The sequence below is a fragment of the Topomyia yanbarensis genome, chromosome 3 (assembly GCF_030247195.1).
Source record: "Topomyia yanbarensis strain Yona2022 chromosome 3, ASM3024719v1, whole genome shotgun sequence".
Lineage (NCBI taxonomy): Eukaryota > Metazoa > Arthropoda > Insecta > Diptera > Culicidae > Topomyia > Topomyia yanbarensis.
The window spans coordinates 16,060,542-16,081,602 of record NC_080672.1 but is presented as its reverse complement, the minus strand read 5'-3'; the positions used below and the strand labels follow the sequence as shown (position 1 = coordinate 16,081,602).

Genomic DNA, 21,061 nt, shown 5'->3' with positions numbered 1-21,061 from the left:
ATTTAATAAATTACCAGTTGAATAATAACTCTGGAGAAAATTTAGAATAGGACGTAAGTAACATTGAGAGCCTTTCTTTGTTTACTTTCTCTTTCGATTATTACGGCGTCACTATAACACTTTGCACTAATATCGCAGTACATGTCGAAAGCCGGTGTTTTTTACTAGAATATTATGCAAAGAGTTGATTGCTAAATGCTGAAACGACCGAGTAATGAAGAGAAGAGAAAGACCCCAAAGAGAATCCCCAAATTTTCTCTAGAACTATAATATTCTAGAACTATAATATTCAAATATGCTCAGTTGTCCTGTTTGCAGTGATGTACCGATGGGAAAAATTCCATCTTCCCGGGTTTTTATTTTTGGGTTTTAACCGGGTTTTTTCCCAAATCCTTTTAACCCGGACGAAATATGGGTTTTTTCGTTTTATCGAATGTATAATGTTCATTTAATGTTTTTTATCCTTTCGGCAGTCGCGCTAGTGCACTGAGTGCACGCTGCTCTGAAAATCTAGCGAAATCGTCTTAGGGCACCAGCGGCTGCTCATTCAGTGGGCTATAAGCGCGACTTCCGGAGGGTTAAAGAATCTTGCATTTACATTTGAGAGACCGAAAATAAAAGTCGCAAGGATAAAACATACTTTGAAGAATCCACTCCAGGTATCTTAGCATGTAAAAATCGAATATAAACATCAAGCGTAAAAATCGGACAGAGATCCTTGAGCATGACAATCGCTTAGAATATTCTCACCCGAAAAAGTCGGCAAGGATGACGTCCAGTATAATTCGCTCAGAATAAATTCCGTACGTTACATTCAAGATTAAAAGTTGGATAAAGAAAAGTTCTTTGTAAGAACCGGATATACTTTTTTACGGTTTTTATTCTGTAGGACATAATCGAAAAGCTCATGTCCAATTTTGAAACTTGAAGTCAATTTTCACATTCTAATATATTTAATACGGGTTTTACGAAGCATTTTCTGTTCCTGCGACTTCAATTTCGGTCCATTCCATATTCCAACTGGTTTCGTATAATACTGGGAACAATAGTCATTGCTACTCTGACAACTGAAAATTAGAATAATCGTGTGATGCCCAAACTACTTTTATTCTGCTTGTTACTCATTTTAGGGGTTGCTATACTTTTAGCGAAATGAGGTAGGTATTCACACAAAATTTAGAAAATACCTATTTAGTTCGGTGAAAAGTGAGTAATATGCAGAATGTGAGTGGCCTTGACATTCGTCATTAGTATGAACCGTAATCAGAACTCTCACAAATCACAATCCGAATTTTTTCGGCATCAACTACATCAGCAACAGTAGAAAAAATGTTTAGTTCGTTTAGGTGGATTCACAGTAAGAAACGCAATCGACTTAGCCCAAACATTGAAAAGTTTTATCACTTATTTAACCACAATATTTGTAAAAAATGTTGGATCACCGCTATAGCAATGATTCAATTGAGGAAAACCATTCAGAATTCATATACATGCAAAACTTTATGACAATAATGCTCATAAATAAAATAAAAATGTTTGGATAACAATACATTAATGTTCAATTACCAAAATATCAAAAATTACAAAAAACCCAATCTTCCCGCGAAAAAACCGTTTTAACCGGGAAAAAACCTTGGGTTTTTTCCCCAAAATTATAAAAACCCGAATTGGTACATCACTGCCTGTTTGATATAATCAACATCGCAGCAGGCTTCTACTACATAACACATGCAGAAGGAGACGTATGGCGGGAAGTGGGATGCTCAAAACTAACGCACAATGACACTCCCGTCGAGTCACCTCATCGCCGATGGAAAATCGTCCCCAGCGCGCACATCTCACAGAAAGCAGAACTCGGTGACACTTTTGCGGGATCCTGAACAAACATTTACCCTAGCAGCTGATTGGAGCTGGCTCCGGCTCCGGCCAACGTGGTCGTGTAAATCCCGGAACATCGTCCGGACCTATCGTACGGTGCTGTTTTGTCCGATTTCCAAATTGGAACATGAAGTGGAGCCGGCTTCAGGCTTCGGACTGCAGTCCTATGTGAGAGAGAGAAAGTGTTTGCACCGCGGTTTGGCTTTGATGTTGATGAGCAGAAGCAACGGCAGGACAACTTTCGACCAGGTATCCGTTATCCGGTTGTTTAGGTTGATAGTTTGGCCGGACGGTGAAATCACTGCGAATCTGTTGGGTAATGAATTGATCGCAAGGGCTTTCACTGTGTTGAAAAGAAAAATTAAACTCTTGTAGTTTAGATCAAAGCATGCCGTGCCATTCGTATGGTAACCATGTTGACTGTCTTAACTCTTTTCTAATTTTATCGCATTTCAACACGCGATTCTGGTTCCGTTACTTTGAATGTTTCAATCATGTATCGATCTGGGAAAACAGAGGTGGATTTAATTGAATTTAATCGAATTTTCTAGTTTGTCACCAGCTAGAGCTGAAATCCTGCAAGCACCCAACCCAAGCTGACAAAGGCACATCGTCTCGTACGCAGACACAGCATCTGTATCATGTTTTGAATATGCTCGACTTAACGATTATGGTTTTTCACTCACCGGTTTTATTTCTGTGTTTGTGTTTTTTCCCAGGTGTTGTTTGTTGGTAGAATCGATCGATCGATCGGCTTCAGCTGTCCTTTCTCGAATTGAGCTGGTGATGATGCCGGTGATACCGACGCTGACGCAGTTGTTGATGATGAGCCCGATGCCGATGCCGAGAAATCGAAACTTGCTGCAGTGGATAAGTTGTGACACGAACTGAGTCAAGTTGTGGGACCGACCAGCCCCAGAGAGTGGAGGCAAGCTGGCAAGCCAGTTAAAACAGAGGACATTGACAGGGGACGTATTAAACATACGATGAGCTATCAGCAAGGTAAGTCGAATGGGGCTGGTGGACCTTTTGGGCGGGTAGTTTCGATTGCGATTTTGGGTGGGATTTGTTACGGTACGGGAAAATGCTGGAACGTGGTGTGTTTAGGGGAAAGATTGAATTTTGCGGGGTTATAAGCTCGTGTAAAATGAGCAGATGGGACAAATTGAACGGATTGTACGACAGTCGAGTAATCAAGGAACGAGTTTAAAGCAACTGAACGTCACCTTCGTAAACAATACTTGACAAGTATCGTAAAACTGCTTCGAAATATTTTCAGATTACGTCGGAAAAAGAGCGGAAATCTCTTTCAAGGACACTAGAAAACCTTGTCAAAATATAACCTAAAATTAGCTTAGTTTTGACACATTGAATTCTTCAAATCAAAGCAGGCAATGACAAATAATTTTCTGTTGAAATTATGAAACATACAATTCAATTACATCGAATACTCGAGTGAATCTCGAAAGCACTGTCAAACCGACCCTGAGGTAACAACCTAATTTAGCTTCCAATGCAAAACTTTTCGATTGCCGAAAACTCTTCAGCCTTTTATTCCTACAGATTTCAGCCTGGGGGGACGGGGCGTTCATTCTCGCTTCCGTTGGCAAATTCAAACGCAAAATTTCCTTTTGTTTCACCTCACGTTACAATCAATTTCGGAATTATTACCCATCGGGCCCGAATTGCCTCAATCCCACCGCTCTGCATCGCCTACTTCGATGCTTCAAGCACCGAGGGAAAAAATGAAGAAAATCCTTTGCGAGTTGTACGGAAGCAGCGGCTCGGTTGGTAGGAAGGGGGTGGTAATTTCGCCCAAATTGAAAATTTATTGTCTCTCATATTTGCAACCGAGCGTCATGTTCTGTTACCTTTGTTACACACCCCACCTCCCTTCTCGTTCTAGTATTGTGCGAAAGGTACGTAGGAAAAGAGACTCCGAAAGTCCTTCCAACAACCGACATCAGGAATGAAAATGCCAAATTTCTATGGTTTAATTAAATCCATCCGCGACAATGGCAGCACACCAGCATCGGGGGAAGTGTTCTTTTTATTGCTTCTTAGCTTTTTTAGGTTCTCTTCTACTTTTTTTTTGTTTCACTTGACGTGAATCAAAGCAGTCGATGAAATTTGAGTGCGCCGTCGGTCGGTGAGAACTGAAAGCTCGAAGTTTAACGATTTAATTTTCCCGTTCAATTTGCCTGCTTGCTTTATGTAAATTTTGCCAATTTCGGAACTGTGCTTGTTGTAAATATTAGGGAGAATAAAAGATTGCAAAAGTGAGCCTTTCTTTATTGAGGGTCCCCGAGGCGGTGGTGAGTCTGTTCGAGTGCTGATAACATTGTTTCTTCTAATAATAGTTCACCTTTCAGTGCACGGGGAAAAATCGGCAGGGCGATGACTTTCTAAGGAATCGCACGGCTTTCACGACCTTACAAACATGGCTGATTGATTTTCAATTTTTCGAACCTGAAAATAGTCGTTCAGGTGATAAAATTTTACTCTTTAGCTTTCTTCATTCAGGCAGCACTCGTTCCGACGGGCAGGGTACAAAAAGGTGCCAACCGGATATTGCGTTCGTAAATTTTTACGACTCTTATCGGACAACATCCGAAAACTGCTCAACTATCTGCGAATAAGTGAATGGCAGCCGACAAGGAAGCACTGCCCAACACATCCTGATGTTATTCTTCTTTTCTTTTGAGAGTGACCCAGTTTTCGAATCTTTGTCATCATGGGGAAACATAAGCGATTCTATTCTAACGACCTAACTGCTGAAAAACTCTTCAACCTGTTAGACACCATCTCAATTCAATCGCAAGGGATTTCAAATCAAAAGTTAAATTGTCGCTACATTTTTCAGTTCTAGCAACAAACTTTACCGATTCGCAACATAAATTGTCGATTTGGTTCGCCTACTCTTCAACCTCATCCGTAATCACCGCAGTAGGCGCAATCTGGAAAAATGTTTACCTATAGAAACACAGGGAGCCCCTGCCCCTGCTACTGAACTCTAACGTCCAGAGACTACGAAACCGTTGCAAAACTTCCATCATGATTGCCGTCCAGAGACCAGAACACAATTATAAAAGAAAATTGACTTTTTTATCCCAAGATTGCATTATTACGATGATTATTAAATTGCTCTCATCGGACTTTGGGGTGAAGTTTTGCTGGATGCGAGTGGGTGTGGGTGGCTAGTACCGTGTCCGACGGCCTATACCTACTAAATCTGCGATAGTTGGTGTAAGTAAAAAGCTGTAAGCCGTAGGGCGACAAGAGGGTGTTAGCCGGGTAAATGATAGCTTCCCATTTTCCTCTGCGTACTCGTTTGTATTGGTGCAGTGCTGCCAGGTTTTCTTCGGGGTTTATGAAATATTTCTTGGAAAGGTTCATACAAATGTAAAATGGTTGGTTCACAAAAGGCATTTTCTTTAGCTTATCTGTCTGGAACTGCTCGTTGGTGTAAATTGTCGGACGTATTCTCACGATACGCACGCCGTTGCGAAGACCCGGAAAGAAGTTCCTCCAAGTATCTTCCTTAACGGTTTGATAGTGATACGCGGTGTCAGGCCATGTAGCTTAACTTCAATAGTGGATAAACGCAATGCTTAGTACCCGCATACTTTGCTCGGTACTGCGACAGGCTGAGTTACGGAAGTTGAGTATTTGCGGTTGTCCTCAGGGTGGCCTTCACCTTTGTTATCGAACTTGGTTGCCGACGGCTTGTTGAAGAAACTCAATGAGCTTGGATTTCCAACCTACGGTTTGCTGACGTACAAATACTAATTACTGGACTTTGCATCGGAACAATCTTTGACTTAATGCAACAATTTTTAAGCGATTTTTATATTCTGAAGAACTGGCTAAGAGGAGAAACCAGATTGTTCTAAACTAAAGACTATATTTGTAATTACATTGCCAGTTTCGGCAAATATTTTAATTGCAATTGTGTTTTAATGATGAGCATGGTGACCGTACAATTCGTAGTTGCTAACGGTTGTTCAATAAAAATTAGATTTTTTTCAGTCATGTAGTTAAAAAAAATTCAACGAGTGCCGTATTTTTTTTATTTAAAGCATAATGTTTACTCTTCAAAAAAAAACGTCGATGAATATTAGAGAAGATGCCCTAGTCAGCCGTACAATGGAACTTAGTCGCGATGCTCTTACAAGAGCGCACTGACGTCCATCTTCCGGATACAATTCCGTATCCTGGTGGTCAACTGCTTCGTATCCTTGACCCACCAATTATTTTTGTACACTAGGGCACTGAGGGAGTCGAAAAAATCCTCAATGGGACGGCATTGGGGCAAGTTGGTCGGGTTCCTTTCTTTCGGCATGTACAATATCTTTTTCTGCTCAAGATACTCCAGCGTCTTCTTGGCGTAATGGGAAGATGCCTTGTCCAGGCAGAAGACGTACTTGCCATCCGCATGATGCTCTTTTTAAGAACGGAAGAAGAATTTTCTTAAGACAGTCCTCCTGGTACACTTGTTGATTGATGTTATTGTATAGGGATTATGGTAAATAGCTTTTGGAATAAATATTTCGTTAAAACTCCTTTTTTATTTAAGATATTAACCCTTAAACTTTATTTCACGATAAAATTGTTAATTTTATATCTATAAAAAATACTGAAGATAATTGAATGGATTTTTGTACACTTATGGAATGATATATTCACTATCTCATAAAATTATTTCTACTTTATAATTTTGTGAACTTTGCACCAATTTAAAAATTTCAATAGTGTTTTTTATTATGCTATATGAAATATCATTGGTACATCCGCAGTGCTGGCAAACAATTTTTTTGTGCTTAATTCGATCTATCGAACTTTGAACAGCTATAACTTGTTTTAGAGACATTTCAAAACCATACAACCTTCAGCAAAGCTGTTCAGCATATCTTAGACTACACTTTTATCGAATTCTCGGCATACTGCTGGAAGAATTGTAGTCTGTAGAATTGAAAATGCAATAATGTAGGTTTTCCCATACTAATTTTCCTACAAATTTCAAATGCAATGCGCTACGCCGCGTCAAAACCAATCGACCCCAAATTTTGCATCGTTATTTGGGATCCCAAATGGAACCAAAAAAGTGCTGTGCGCTGAAAAAACGGTCATTTTGCCCCACCCTAATATATACATACGAAAATACATTCATCCACACTCAAATAGATATATGTGATGTTGTATTCTGTAGGTTATCTAATCCTATTTAACATGTTCCTGCCATCGCGTTTGAGTCACCTATGTCTGAAACGGATCAATTGATCACCATGTTAGTTTTTGCTCGCTAATACTTTTTCTACAACTGTGACGGCACCCGTAGTTCAGTGGTAAGCGTGACCGCCACCCATCCCAGTTGGTCTGGCTTCAATCCCAACCGAGGTCGTTGAGATTTTTTTGAGATGAAAAAATCGGTGGTCACGTCTTCCTTCGGAAGGGAAGTAAAGCCGTCGGTCCCCGGTCCATGAGTTGATGGGTCGATATTTAGTTACTAACTAATATCCTCCTCCAGTGATACTATTGGAGTGCGCAGTAGTATATACGACCTCTAGCAAAAGCAAGTATCGGACTAACATTCCTTCTCTTTCCATCCGCGATCTACGTTCGGGCCAGGCCGGCTCCGCTGTTGATCAATAAACACTTTAGGATTACCAGGAGTTGCACATTGAAAGATGTTTCGCTACTCCCAAACATAATTATCTACTGATTCCCTGTGCAACTTCAGATCGATAACGGAGTAGCAGCCAGGGGTGTGTGCCGCTTTCGCTGCCAAGGAACCAGCCATTTTGTTATGTCCTTGCCCCGTACAACGGAGTACACGTCTTACCTTTAGCGCGGTCTGTACAAGAAAGAGGACGAGACACTGTTCTGCGTGATCGCGTGAGCTGCTGCTGGTGTGGCGGGTAACCGGCGGGTAAGTTGCAAGGTTGCTAGAGTTCTATGGTTCGGTGGTGCAGTCACGATGTGTATATAGCGGGATAATGCAACGAAATGTAAGGGGTGTAACTCACCGAGTTGTCTGATTACATTCAGCATCCACACATCACCCCCTTCAAAAAAGGGGAAACCTAGGGATCAACTATTCTTAATTGAAATTATCATTTATTTTTGTAGTAATTTAGTAATAAACAAGGCGTGTTTTATTCTATTTATTTTGCTTTACAACTCTTACATAGTTCTCCAAATAACCAGGTCTCCTTTTTACTCGAACTGGACGCTCAAAACAATCAGATTGCGGAATTTCTGCCCACGATTTTGGGGATATCGGATCAGTGTTACTGTCTACAGGAGTTTCAGAATGGATATGTTCTCCGGGCTGCCTCCAATCATAAACGTTCTTGATCTGTGAGACGTGCCTTTTTAAAACCTGCCCGTTTTCATCGCTCAAAACTAGCATCCCATTTCGTTCTTCCGTTACCGTATACTTGCGTGGATCGAAGCGTGATTCTGCTTTCGCCCGAGGCAGGCGTTCTACAATAACCGTGTCTCCTGGTATAATGCGACATTGACGAGCGCCCCGTTTAACATCCTCACGTTTCTTAGCTTCACTTTTCGATTTAAGGTCTCTTGCGTTAAGCAGGTTATCGTCGAAGGACGCCTTTCCACGGTATATTAGAGGAAGCCCACGTTTAATTGTTCGACCCGTCATTACTTCCTCTGGCGGTATCCCTGTGACGGAGTGGTTAGCGGCGTTATACGCTTGAACCGCTGCATTTAACTCTTCTCCGTAGCTTGTTCCACTTGCAGATGCAGCACTCATTGCCTTGTTCACCAACTTCATGCAGCTCTTTGCTAAACCGTTCTGTTGAGGATACAATGGAGTAGAAAAGGTGGGGGTATGCGGTGGGACCATCATCATCATCATCATCATCATATTGATTCCGCGCTCAAGACAGTACCGTTTGTACTCATCCCCGTTAAAAGGGGGGCCATTGTCTGATTTCATATTTTTTGGAAAGCCTTCCTTCTCGAAAACTTCCTCCAAAATCTTTCGGGTGTGTTCGAAACTCGTGGATCTTACTGGTTTAGCTATTATGTATCTGGAACGATAGTCCACAATGACCAAAATCGAGATACCTCCAAACTTAGAGTAGGGTCCGTTAAAATCCAAACCTATAGTGTCCCAAGCTGTTTCTGGAGTGAAAACACGGGTCATGGGGGTGGGCTTTTCAGGTCTTCCATTTGTTGCGCAAATCGAGCAGGACTTCACCCATGCCTCTGCGTCTTTGGCCATACCGGGCCACCAAACACGCTCTCTTAAAATGCTTTTAAATTTAGCAGACGATGGATGGCCCTCATGTGCAACCGCAAGCGTTTTCTCGCGAAGACTCTCAGGTATAACCGCGCAGCCTGTTTTAACCAAAATTCTTTCCCGCATGGTCAGGTCACCGCACAGTACTTTAAATTGTTTCAGGTGCTTTGGCCTAACATCCGTTTCAAGGGCATCTACTACCTCTGTAAGCTGCGTGTCCTTGGCTGTAGCGTTTTCTATTTCTTTTTCTGTTAGAAACCCAATTTTATTTATTTCAAGAGTCGCGATGACGGATCTGCTATATTTTCTCTTCCTCGTACATACTCCACTTGAAAACGATACGGGCTGAGTCTAAGAGCCCATCCGTCCGCCCGGTTTAATGCTCGTTTGGAATCCTCTCGCGATCTGTTTAATATAAACGTGGAACCTTGCGAATCAGTACGAAGTACGAAGGGCCGTCCTAGCAGAAAATATGCGAAGTGTTCCACAGTCCACACAGCAGCGAGAGCATCGCGTTGGTTTCTCGGTTGTTGTTAAAGCTTTCGATGCAAAACTTATGATTCGCGGGGGTTTAGTGTTATTTTCCTGAACGAGAACGGCGCCCAGATCATGCGGGGAGGCGTCGGTGTATAATATGGTTCTATCTTGTTCTGTAAAATAACCAAGAGATGTTGTGCACTGAACGATTTGATCTTTCAGCTGTTGAAAGGCTTTTGAATGCTCCTGACCCCAGACCCACGTATTAGAGCTGTTAGTAAGTGCCCACAATGGACTCGCGATGTTTGAAAAACCTTGAATATAAGGACTTACGAAAGAAGCTAGCCCCAAAAAACTTTGTAGCTCGGACACGGTGTTCGGTTGTCTAAATCTCCGAATATCCTTAATTTTTTCCTCATCGATGTTGAATCCATTTTCGTCGAGCTCGTGACCTAGCCACTTAATCCGACTCTTATCTAATTGGCATTTATCGGGATTCACGGTCAGGTTGCTCGCTCTTAGAATTCTCAACACGCGAGACACCGTTTTGCGGAGTTGATCTAAACTGTTCGCGAGCATAAGGATGTCGTCGATATACACTATAATGTTATCCACTTCTCTGAGAATTCTTGACATCTCCCGTTGGAAGATTTCCGGGGCGCAATTTACCCCGAACATTAAACGGCTAAACCGGAACATGCCATTTTCAGACAAAAATGTCGTAAGATCTCTGGACTGCTCATGGAGTTCTAAATGGTAAAATGCGTTTGACAAATCAAGCTTCGAAAAATATTTTGCCCCGTGAAGCTTAATTCTCATTTCGTCCAGCGACGGCAAGCGATAATACTCTCTTTTAATTGCGCGGTTAGGGGCTCGCATGTTCACGACTAGCCGGAAATCATGTTTGCCTTTAGCTACTGCCGACATTCCGCCAATCCAGTTAGGGGCCGATGTAACACGCTCAATGATTCCTCGGACTTCCATCTCTGAAAGCCTCGCCCTCGCGCTTTTCCTGTAAGCTGCAGGGACGTTGTAGTACGCGTTTTGCCTTTCTCATATAAAGAAAGGCTATGCAATCACTGTAAAAATCGACTTCTTAACAGAGGCCCGGAGGGCCGAGTGTCACACACCATTCGATTCAGTTCGTCGAGATCGGCAAATGTCTGTGTGTGTATGTATGTGTGTGTGTGCATGTGGGTGTGTGTGTATGTGTGTGTGTCATTTAAACTCACACAATTTTCTCAGAGATGGCTGAACCGATTTTCGCAAACTTAGTTTCATCTGAAAGGTATAACGCTCCCATAAGCTGCTATTGAATTTTTAGTTGATCCGACTTCCGGTTCCGGAGTTACGGGTTGAAGAGTGCGGTCACACAGCAAATTCCCATATAAACTGGTACCACCATGATGTTCAAATGATGTAAAACATATTAAAATTGATGTAACATTACTCTAGTTTGCGGGTCTGGATCACTAATGATCAATCAAAGCAGCTTTGACCACATTGGCCACCTATGACGGTTCATGACGCCCTCGGGGAACCCGCCAAGTTCCTAAGCTAATATCACACCCATTCCACAACGAATTCTCTACCGATTTTTACGAACTTGATTTCAAATGAAAGATATAGTAATGCCATTGACTGCTGCTGAATTTCATTCGGTTCTGACTCTTGCTTCCGGAGTTACAGGGGTGTTAGTAAGGATACACTGGAATTTCCCATATAAATCGGTACAATCGTAATACCTCAGAGGCTAAAAACTATTGAAATGGTCACCAAATAACTTCTAATCGCAGATCTAGATCACTGATTGCCAATCAAACATTCTTTGAATATATTGCCTACTATCGACGATTCTGGAAGTCCGGAATTCCGGGCATATTCCACAATTAAAGTCAAATCGGTTCTTCGGTGATGACTGAACCGATTTTCTCAAACCAAGTCTCAAATGGAAGACAAAATATGCAGTTGAGTATTGCGTCGCCGCCCCCTCCCCCCCCCCCCTCCGTCTTGCCCTTACACCTCCATCCTTCATCACTCCCCTCTCCTTGGACCACCCTCACGCCCGCATTGCCTGCATCCATCCCGTATACCAAAATAAGATGAAGGATTTCTGACGCATCCTCCACTCCCACTCTACTAACCCCCCATTCCCTCCACTTTCAAACCCATTCCACCATCATTTCAAAATATAATCACATGAAAATACTATTGAACTCATGCTGATTAAGCTAAATATTATTCTTTTGCCTTTCTCATATAGAAAGGTTATGCAATTGCTCCAAAAACCGACTTTCTAACCGACTCATAACATTCGACTCAGTTCGCCGAGATCGCAAAATATCTGTGTGTATGTATGTGTGTATGTACGTATGTATGTATGTATGTATGTGTGTATGTATGTATGTATGTATGTATGTATGTGTGTATGTGCGGATTTGTTAACAAAATGTCCACATCGGTTTCTCGGAGATGACTGAACCGATTTTTACAAACTAAGATTCAAATGAAAGGTATAATATTCCCATAGGTTGCTATTGAATTTCATTTTCAACCGACATCTTGTTCCGGATTACGAGTTGAAGAGTATGGTTACAAAACAAAATTTGTTGATTTGTCCACATCGGTTTCTCGGAATTTTCTGAACCGATTTTGACAAACTTGATTTTAAATGAAAGGTCCATCAGCTGCTGTTGAATTTTGTGTGGATACGAGTTCTGGTTCCTGAATTACAGGGTGATACGTACGATCACGCAGCAAATCCCGATTCTAACGAATTCTGCGATGAATGTAAAAAGGTGAATTTTTTTCCAAAATGTAAACACATTTGTTGAATTTGTAGATCTAGGTCACCAACAGTCATTCAAAGTCTCTTTGGCCACACTGGCCACCATCGACGGATCCGGAAGCATCCAAATTCAGAATAACGGTTATATTGGTTTCTCAAAAATGGCTAGACCGATTTGATCAACTTAGTCTCAAATGAAAGGTGTTGCGTCCCCGGAAACCGATATTAAATTCCATCTCCATCCGACTTCCGGTTCCGGAGTTACGGGTTGTGGAGTGCGATCACATAGAAAACTCCGATTCAAACCGATACCGCGATGAATGCAAAAAGGTGCTCTTATATATACTTACCAAGTGTAATAAGAATGAAAAACATTACCATAATGTTATATTGTACGAACCAGCTACTAAATCATAGTTTGGAGAAATGAGAAAGGCACAATTGCACCTCTAGGTGGATTAAAACAGGTTTTTTGTCGGTGGTATTGACGTATCGATGCTGAATTTCACTAGTACACCTGGTACCTTAGGGAACTTTGTGGGTTGCTCCATTTTTTCACAGCTGTTTATACCGACTTCCAGCAACCTCAAATCACTTGCAGTGGAACGACCCAGTAGGGAACGAGAACCTTGATCAATGACATAAAACACAGCCTCGATTGATGGTTTGTAGCAACCCACTACTTCAATTTTCGCCTTGAAAGCGTGGGTAACTGAAATAGGTTTGCTGGACGCATAAGATCGCTAATCACTGCCGTTTGACAGTTGGATGGGTTCCAGTTTGGCATTGCCTGATTGGAACTCGTGTTTCAAATTCGCCCAATCGTCTCCACCAATCGTGTTAACATCCGCCCCTGAGTCGATCAGGAAACGAATTGGATTCGAAGATCCCACGCGACAATCGATCAATGTATCTGCCAACGAGATTGTTTTTATTGCCTGGAAGTGTGACGTTAATAAAACAGTTTTAGAATTCGGAAGCTATTACAATGTATTTAATTTCAGTTAAAAAAGCTAATGTACAAAATTCAATACTCATTCGGTTTCTGAGTTTACCTTTTTGTTATCTTCGGCATCCAACCATCTTGATGAACGGTGCTGTTCGATTTGAAGGTGGTTGGTAGTTTTTTTCCGGCATACTACAGCGAAATGTCCCCTCTCGCCACAGGTGTTGCAATTGTTGTTGACTGCCGGACACGATCCAAATTTGTGAAACAGGCGATTGCATTTCAGGCAGCGTGATCTACGTCCCAATCCTCGGTTTGTACTATCATTCCTACCGCGCTTTGATTGCGTCCACCTATCGCCAGTTGCTTCGAGTTTCCGCTTCCATGGCTGTTTTGACGGGAGAGGGTTGGTGGTTCCGAGCGACCACGAGTGCGTGTGGATGCTCCGTCTGAGCTGTTTCTGCTGCGTATGCTTCCTCACGAGTTGCTGATTGGACGATGAAAAGAGTTTCGTACCCAAATGTCCGTGACGCTTTCACCAGCTCTTTGTTTCGCATTCCTTTCAACAACTGGGCCCGAATAAACCGGTCCTGATCAACACTGCTATAACCACAGAGGCGGACCTTTTCCATCAATCGGGCATGGAAAGCAATCGTTGGTTCATTTGCCTCCTGTTTCAAGTTTGTGAACGCTTCGTGTTCGGCTGTTACATCCACCATTGAACGTAAATAGTCTTCGATATTTTTCACGAAGATGGAGTAGCAGTTGGGCTCCAGCAGGCTTGGCCTAAGTCTAGCGGCTCGGGTTATTCCTTGTAATTTTTCCCCCATGGATAAAAACAGGATTTGTGCACGCTTTACCGGGTCGTTGATGTTGGAGAGGGATGCAGCGATCTCAAAACGATCGATGAACCGATCCCACTGTTCCCACAATCTATTCGCTGGAACATCATCAGGGAATGGTAGAATATTTTCCCAGTGAATATTAGCTGCACTTGTCGATGGTCCTGCAATAACGTTGCAGGTATTCCAGCTATGGTCGGCCTCGTGTGGAACTGTGTTAGTTCCTCCAAGGGGCTGATTAGAACCTAGAGCTTTCACTAGCTGGTTAAGAGTATTTTCGATTTGGTCCATCCGGCGATAGTAATCTTGGTTCTCACAACGCTTTGGCAGACGTTCTGTACTCGGGCTCCTTCCTGTGCTATTTCCGGAGCTGACTGCATCCCATTCCTCTGCCTCGACAAGCTCGGAGGTAGACTTCGCAGTGACAATGGATTCTTCCCCAGAGTCCGAACTATCGTTGTCTCTTTCAGGTTCACTGGTATCGTATTGGTTTCGTTTCTGTCCATCGCTGTCTGACTCGTTGGCCAACGTATCATCATTGAACTCTTCTGACTCACTTTGGAAATCGGGGGCACGAACATACTTTCCTCCAGACGACATTTTGGTTGATACGATGCGTGTTAATATCTCACGTTATTCTATAAAAATATCGGATAAGGTATAAAAATTCTGTGGAAGATTGATGTTAGTGCTGTACATATGTATTCAGTGCGATTACAGAAATAAGCTACAAAAGGTTATACCGATACTAGAATGATTACCAATCTTTGCCAATTTGTTTTTTTTTTTTTGCGATGGCATTCATGTACAAAGCAAAATATTTTGCTAACTTAATACTGTCAGTCAAATCTTTTGATGGCGGTCGTCCCGATCCGCGACCATACTTTTATGTGCGGTCGTCCCGAGCCGCTACCCTGTTATTTCCTGCGCGGTCGTCATGATCCGCTCCCAAGCTAGGAAATTTATAAAACGCGGTCGTCCCGATCCGCTACCAAGTCTCAAAACGCGGTCGTTCCGATCCGCTACCGAGTTACCTTTCCTTGCAATATCAATTTCACTAAAATTGCACAATTTTTTATGCCAAATGTTTCGTTACACGGCTCTTTTCACAGTTTGCGTAAATTTACAAAAAATATTGAACACCCAGTCTTGAGATGAATTTGGAAATTTAGCTCTACCACTTTGAAGCGAGCGATTAGCTGATCCGGCAATTACGCGTTTTATTTGTTGAATCTGATACCATTGCACAACATTCTTTTTGTCATTTCTGTTCCACTAACAAATGAAAAATGTGGCCGGTTCTTGTTTTTCAGTCGCCTGGCCTTTTCTCAGAATTTTAACACGCTGGAACGTATTCTGTTCAATAAAACTCACTCACAAACAAAAAACTAAATCCCCGGAAACAAAATAACTGTATTCCCGGCAGTGAAAAATCTTCCAGTTGAACCTGCTGAATTTTCAGCAGCCTGGCAGGATCGCCAATGTGCCGCTTTCGCTGCCAAGGAACCAGCCATTTTGTTATGTCCTTGCCCCGTACAACGGAGTACACGTCTTACCTTTAGCGCGGTCTGTACAAGAAAGAGGACGAGACACTGTTCTGCGTGATCGCGTGAGCTGCTGCTGGTGTGGCGGGTAACCGGCGGGTAAGTTGCAAGGTTGCTAGAGTTCTATGGTTCGGTGGTGAAGTCACGATGTGTATATAGCGGGATAATGCAACGAAATGTAAGGGGTGTAACTCACCGAGTTGTCTGATTACATTCAGCATCCACACAGGGTGGTCGAACAAGCTCAAGCTCAATACTTTTTTCTACAACTGTTCTGATTCTCCTTGGTCTTATAAAAGAACTCGGTAATCCTTTTTCTAGTCTATATTGGTAGTTAATAGGATGTGGATCAGGTAAATCCTAAAACAAAATGCTATTATCATCATGTTGAATAACTAAACGGGTGAAGGCATGTTAAAGTTCTACAAAAATAATCTCTGCCCATAAAGAATATCAGAAATATTTAATGATTAATCCCCAGAATGAAATCCATGGAAGTCCGCTCTAACCGAGTATTCATATCGTTCGACTCGAGCAGATCAAAACAACCGGAGAAGGCGAATAAATATTTCCAAAAACCGGTATAATTGGTCGAGTTAAATAATCATAAAAACAAACGCTGAGTAATAAACTATCTCTCAGGAGTCAGTCCTACTCTCCTTTTCTGAACTAGCTTCATACTAATGGTCAAAAGAGTCATGCATTCCCATCCAAGCGAATTTATTAATCCACTTTTAAGTACAGACGGAACGGACAGAATATCGAAATCGATAGCCTGCAGCGATCAGAGAAGGCCAGGAGATTTGGCGTACAATTTACTTTGTACAGCTTAGATACGTTGAATATAATTAGGGAAGTAAGATGACCGAAAAACAATATTCAAGCGTAGAACGAACCAAGGCATAATATAGTACCTTCAGGCAGAGTATATAAATGAACTCTCTTGTTTCTTAAAATTCAGTCTTCAACCAAGCGGAACACTCAAAACTCCTTCAAGGATTATTCTTATTGGTGAATTGTTTGCAAAACATTACAGTCAAAAGTAATTATTGAATTATGCGGGTAAAAGAATCGACTGAGAATTGAAAAGCATTTAGTTGCATCCTATTGAACAATTTATGCATTGGGGGATGTTTTAATAAGGTGGCATAATTTAAAGTTGTCGCCAAATGATAGTTCCGTCAACTTTATCGAGAGATTTGGGTCGCTGAGATAGAGTAAGAATATGAAAGGGCCAAGATGACTGCTCTGAGGAACCCCTGTGCCGGCAGCAAATGGAGAGTCAGATTTTACAACCATTTCACCTCTAGAGAGATATTACTGAAGTTAATTCGAAAAAGAGACTCCGAATCTAAGTCTGTTTAGTCGTCGAAAAATCACTATATATGGCATTTACTGTTTAGTCAATTTTCATACAATCAATCCACATTTGTACAACAATTTACAAAATTTTCATTCCAAAATGTTGAAAACATGCGTTGCAAACCATAAATCAAGAACTCCCAGATCAATCGTTCTGAAAGATTGCACAGTTATTCTTAACGTTATAACCCAGGTAGTTACAAGAGTTTTTTTACGTAGGACTACGTCTTTGTTTTCGATATGAGGGTGCACTTTGCAAATTCTACAAAAATGGTATGTAACGAAAAGTGGTCCAATTTAAAACGCATATAATTAAGCCATATCACGATAAATTTTCAAATTTTTTGCGCATGTCGCCCCGAAATACTTCTAAGAATAGATTCCAATAGATAAACCCAAAGATTTTTGATATCATGGTATTAAAAATTTAAATAATGTGCAACCTTGTCAAAATATCGCGCATTTACACACAGATAGCGCTTCCCAGATAGCGACAGATTTGTGTACCTATCGCGCTACGCTTCTATGAATGACGTCATCATCGACTATTTGAAGAACGGATATGGCCGGACAAGCTCAGTTGCCTGTTGAACGCAAGGCGGAGCAAATCACAGTGCTGTGTTTTTTTACAGTCAGTCTGAGTTAAAAGTCCGTTACACTGGCTGTGGAGGTGCGCTACTCAGTGCCGTCCAAAAGGCGACTGGGCTTGTCCGTTCAAACACTATGCTTTCTTTTGTGTTGTGCTCGTTTCAGCACACTTTTATGTACAATCTCGAATACAATTCTAGAGAAAATTTTCAATAGGACGTAAGTAACAATGAGAGATTCTCTTTGGGGTCTTTCTCTTCTGTTCATTACTCGGACATTTCAACATTTACTACTCTACTCTTTGCATAATATTCTAGTAAAAACCGTCGGCTTTCGATATGTACTGGAAAATTAGTGCAAAGTGTTGTAATGACGTCGTAATAAACGAAAGAGAAAGTAAACAAAGAGAGGCTCTCAATGTTACTTACGTCCTATTGAACATTTTCTCTAGAATTATTCGTACACAAAGTCGCTTGTACATTAGGGTGGGACAAAAATTCGATTTCAGCTCCGAGCAACTTTTTAGGTACCATTTGGGTCCTAGAAAACTGTGCAAACTCTTAGCTCGATCCCTGAAACTATATTTTTGCGCTCACTGTTTAAAGTTTACATGAAATTTTGTATGGGAAAGCTAACTTTCACAAAACAATTCCTCCAGAAGTCGCCCATTGCATTCGAAAAATAAATCAATATGTGACTTTCACAGGAAATTTAACAAAGAAACAAAGTCTCGAAGAACATAAAACGATTTGTCACTTAAGAAAAAAGTTATTAAGCAGAAACCGATTGATGATCTGATTGATAAAATATTCATTTTTTCTAGCATCACTGCTGTTGGTTGTTCAGTTATATACAATTTTGTTTTGATCTTCTATAAATGTGTCTAAATCAATTATCTATACTGTTTGGCCACTTCACAAGAGTTTTGAGGGATAAATTGAAGCTTTTTTGTACATAATAAGTGAAAGTTAAAAATTTTGTATATAATTTGACCGTCCAGCTGAGCAGTGATGCTATGAAAATTGAAATTTTCAACAATCTTCAGAGCATCAGTCGGTTTTTGCTCAATAACTTTTTTCGCAAGCATCAAATCGTTTCACGAGAGACTTCGAGACTTCATTACCTTGACAAATTTCTCATAAAAATCAGATTTCTATTTATTCTATTCTCTTGGAAGAATTATTTTGCAAAAGAGGATTTTCCCATACGAAATCCCATGTAAACTTTAAACAGTGGGCGCAAAAATATAGTTTCACCGATCGAGCTCAAAATTTGCAGAGTTGTTCTAAGAGCTAAATGGGACCCAAACAGTTAATCGGAGCAAAATTTTATTTCTTCTATATAACCGTGTCCCACTCTATTGTACATTCGAGCTCCATTTGCAAACACGGTTAACAGAGTGTCGTGGTATTAGTTGTCTCTTTCGCTCTACCCATCATCATCAGCGTTGACTCATTTTTCTTTGTGCGCTTTGGTTCAATGTTTGAGGCGAATGTGTAGGTACACACTCAAAAATATTTACATCTTGAAGGTGCCCATAAAAGGAGCGTAAAAATTAACTTAAATTTACATTCAAGAACATGTAAAAATGCGCTCACAATTCTCCATCTCCATTCAACCGAGTTCTACATCAAAAGAGACACAATATTTTATTTCACATGTTAAAACATGTAAAATTCTACTATTAGACAGCAAAATACGTCGCAATGTTGTTTACGTCAAATGTAATTTTCTTTTTTTCTAAGTGTGTAGGTATATTTAATTTGTTAGCAGGATTACCATATTCACAGATTTTTCTGTAATATCACAGATTTTTTTTCACAATTTTTGATCACAGATTCTTTTTCACAGATGGCAGGTTTTTGGCATTTCGATGAAAATTTCACAGATTTTCACAGATTTTTGGGAATATTGTGATTTTTTGGAAATTTATCATAGATTTTTCCTATTTCAGTTATCTTAGATGGTAAAAATATATTCTTGACAGAAACACAGCTTTCAATGTGGCATCCCTGTTTGTTGGCGGTTACGTGCGTAACCTGCATGATAGCAATCTGTGCTTTCGTTGCGCAAAGAGAAAAACTTTCTTAGCAACAAATTTCCGCGGATCGATGGAAAACACAAAGAAAGTTTATTATTCGCGTTCGATCAATTCATTGATTCATTTCCACTCAGCCTATCCTATTTTGATTCTGCTAATTGGTACATACTACAAAGCCTATTTATGAAATTCATTCATACTCGAAAAACCGTTGCAAAAACGCATCAAAATCCATATACATATAAAATTATTTTCGATTCTTTTATATTATATATTTATATTTATAGTTTCGACATGATTAAGAACACTGCATTTGCTACATTTGTAAGTGTACTTTTTAGGAAAGTTACAACAATGGCAAAATATAACTAGAAAGCTTGGTCTATACATGAAATGTGAATATATTGTCTAAAATTTGATTTTTCTTCACCGATCCGGGTTTTTACCACACACAATCGAAAAGTTTTTACAATTTTTGAAAGCTGATCTTGCGCTATAAAAATTTAGTGCCAGATATAAATTCGGTCACGGTTTTCTGTCTTCTTTCTTCAGATCGTCTCAAATAAGTTAAATCGGATTCGATCACCTACTACAAATGAAATGACCTGATAATCAAGAAAGTTTGGTTCAATATGTATTTTTCGATGTTAATTGGTTGTGCTTAAGCTATACGTAAAAAACATATTTGATTTATTATTACTCTAAATGTACTAACAAAATAAATATTTTACATTAAGTAGTATAGTCCTACGTCTACAGTTCGTGCAACCCCATAGGGTTGCCCCTTGTAGTTTTTTACAAAAGTTTTAGCACTATTAGTTTTACAATAAAATATTATTCGATCTTACTCTAGCAGAAATCGAAACTTTAAATTCAAAGCTCTATGAAAAATTCAAAAATCGAGTAAAAATAAAAGCTTCTAAAGGGGGAATGATGTGAAGAAGAACTGTGCAAATTTTCAGTTTGTCGATTGTCGGCGCATAGACGTTGATCAAGCTATTTTACTCGTTATCCTCAAAACCCATTGCTCCATGTTAGTATAAAAACATGCAACGGTACAAGAATGCCGATGCAACGTTTGTCAAGAGAGCTTGATCGCAAATATATAGTATCGCTCGACGTGCTTTTATTGGTGTGCTTACAGATTTACCCTTCCAAGACATATATTTTAGTTCTGATCTTTACTTCAACAGAAAGTTTAGCCATGGATCATTGTTGACAACCTCCATCGAAAGTACCCCGGAGATAAATCTGCACATTTCAAATTGCCGTTGATGTCATAAACGTATTCGTCCTTCTAATCCGTAAAACTGGCATCACTGTTTATA

At 40.5% G+C, this 21,061-nt stretch overlaps 1 protein-coding gene across 1 annotated transcript in view; it reads left to right on the top strand.

Annotated features, from left to right (window-relative positions):
• Window positions 1–21,061, top strand: part of LOC131686797 (uncharacterized) — a 352,205-nt gene that overhangs the window by 150,824 nt on the left and 180,320 nt on the right. The window contains exon 2 of the mRNA XM_058970793.1: window positions 2,598–2,880. Within this exon, the coding sequence (XP_058826776.1) occupies window positions 2,865–2,880 (16 nt within the window). The 5' untranslated portion in view covers window positions 2,598–2,864. The remainder of the gene's footprint in view (window positions 1–2,597; window positions 2,881–21,061) is intronic.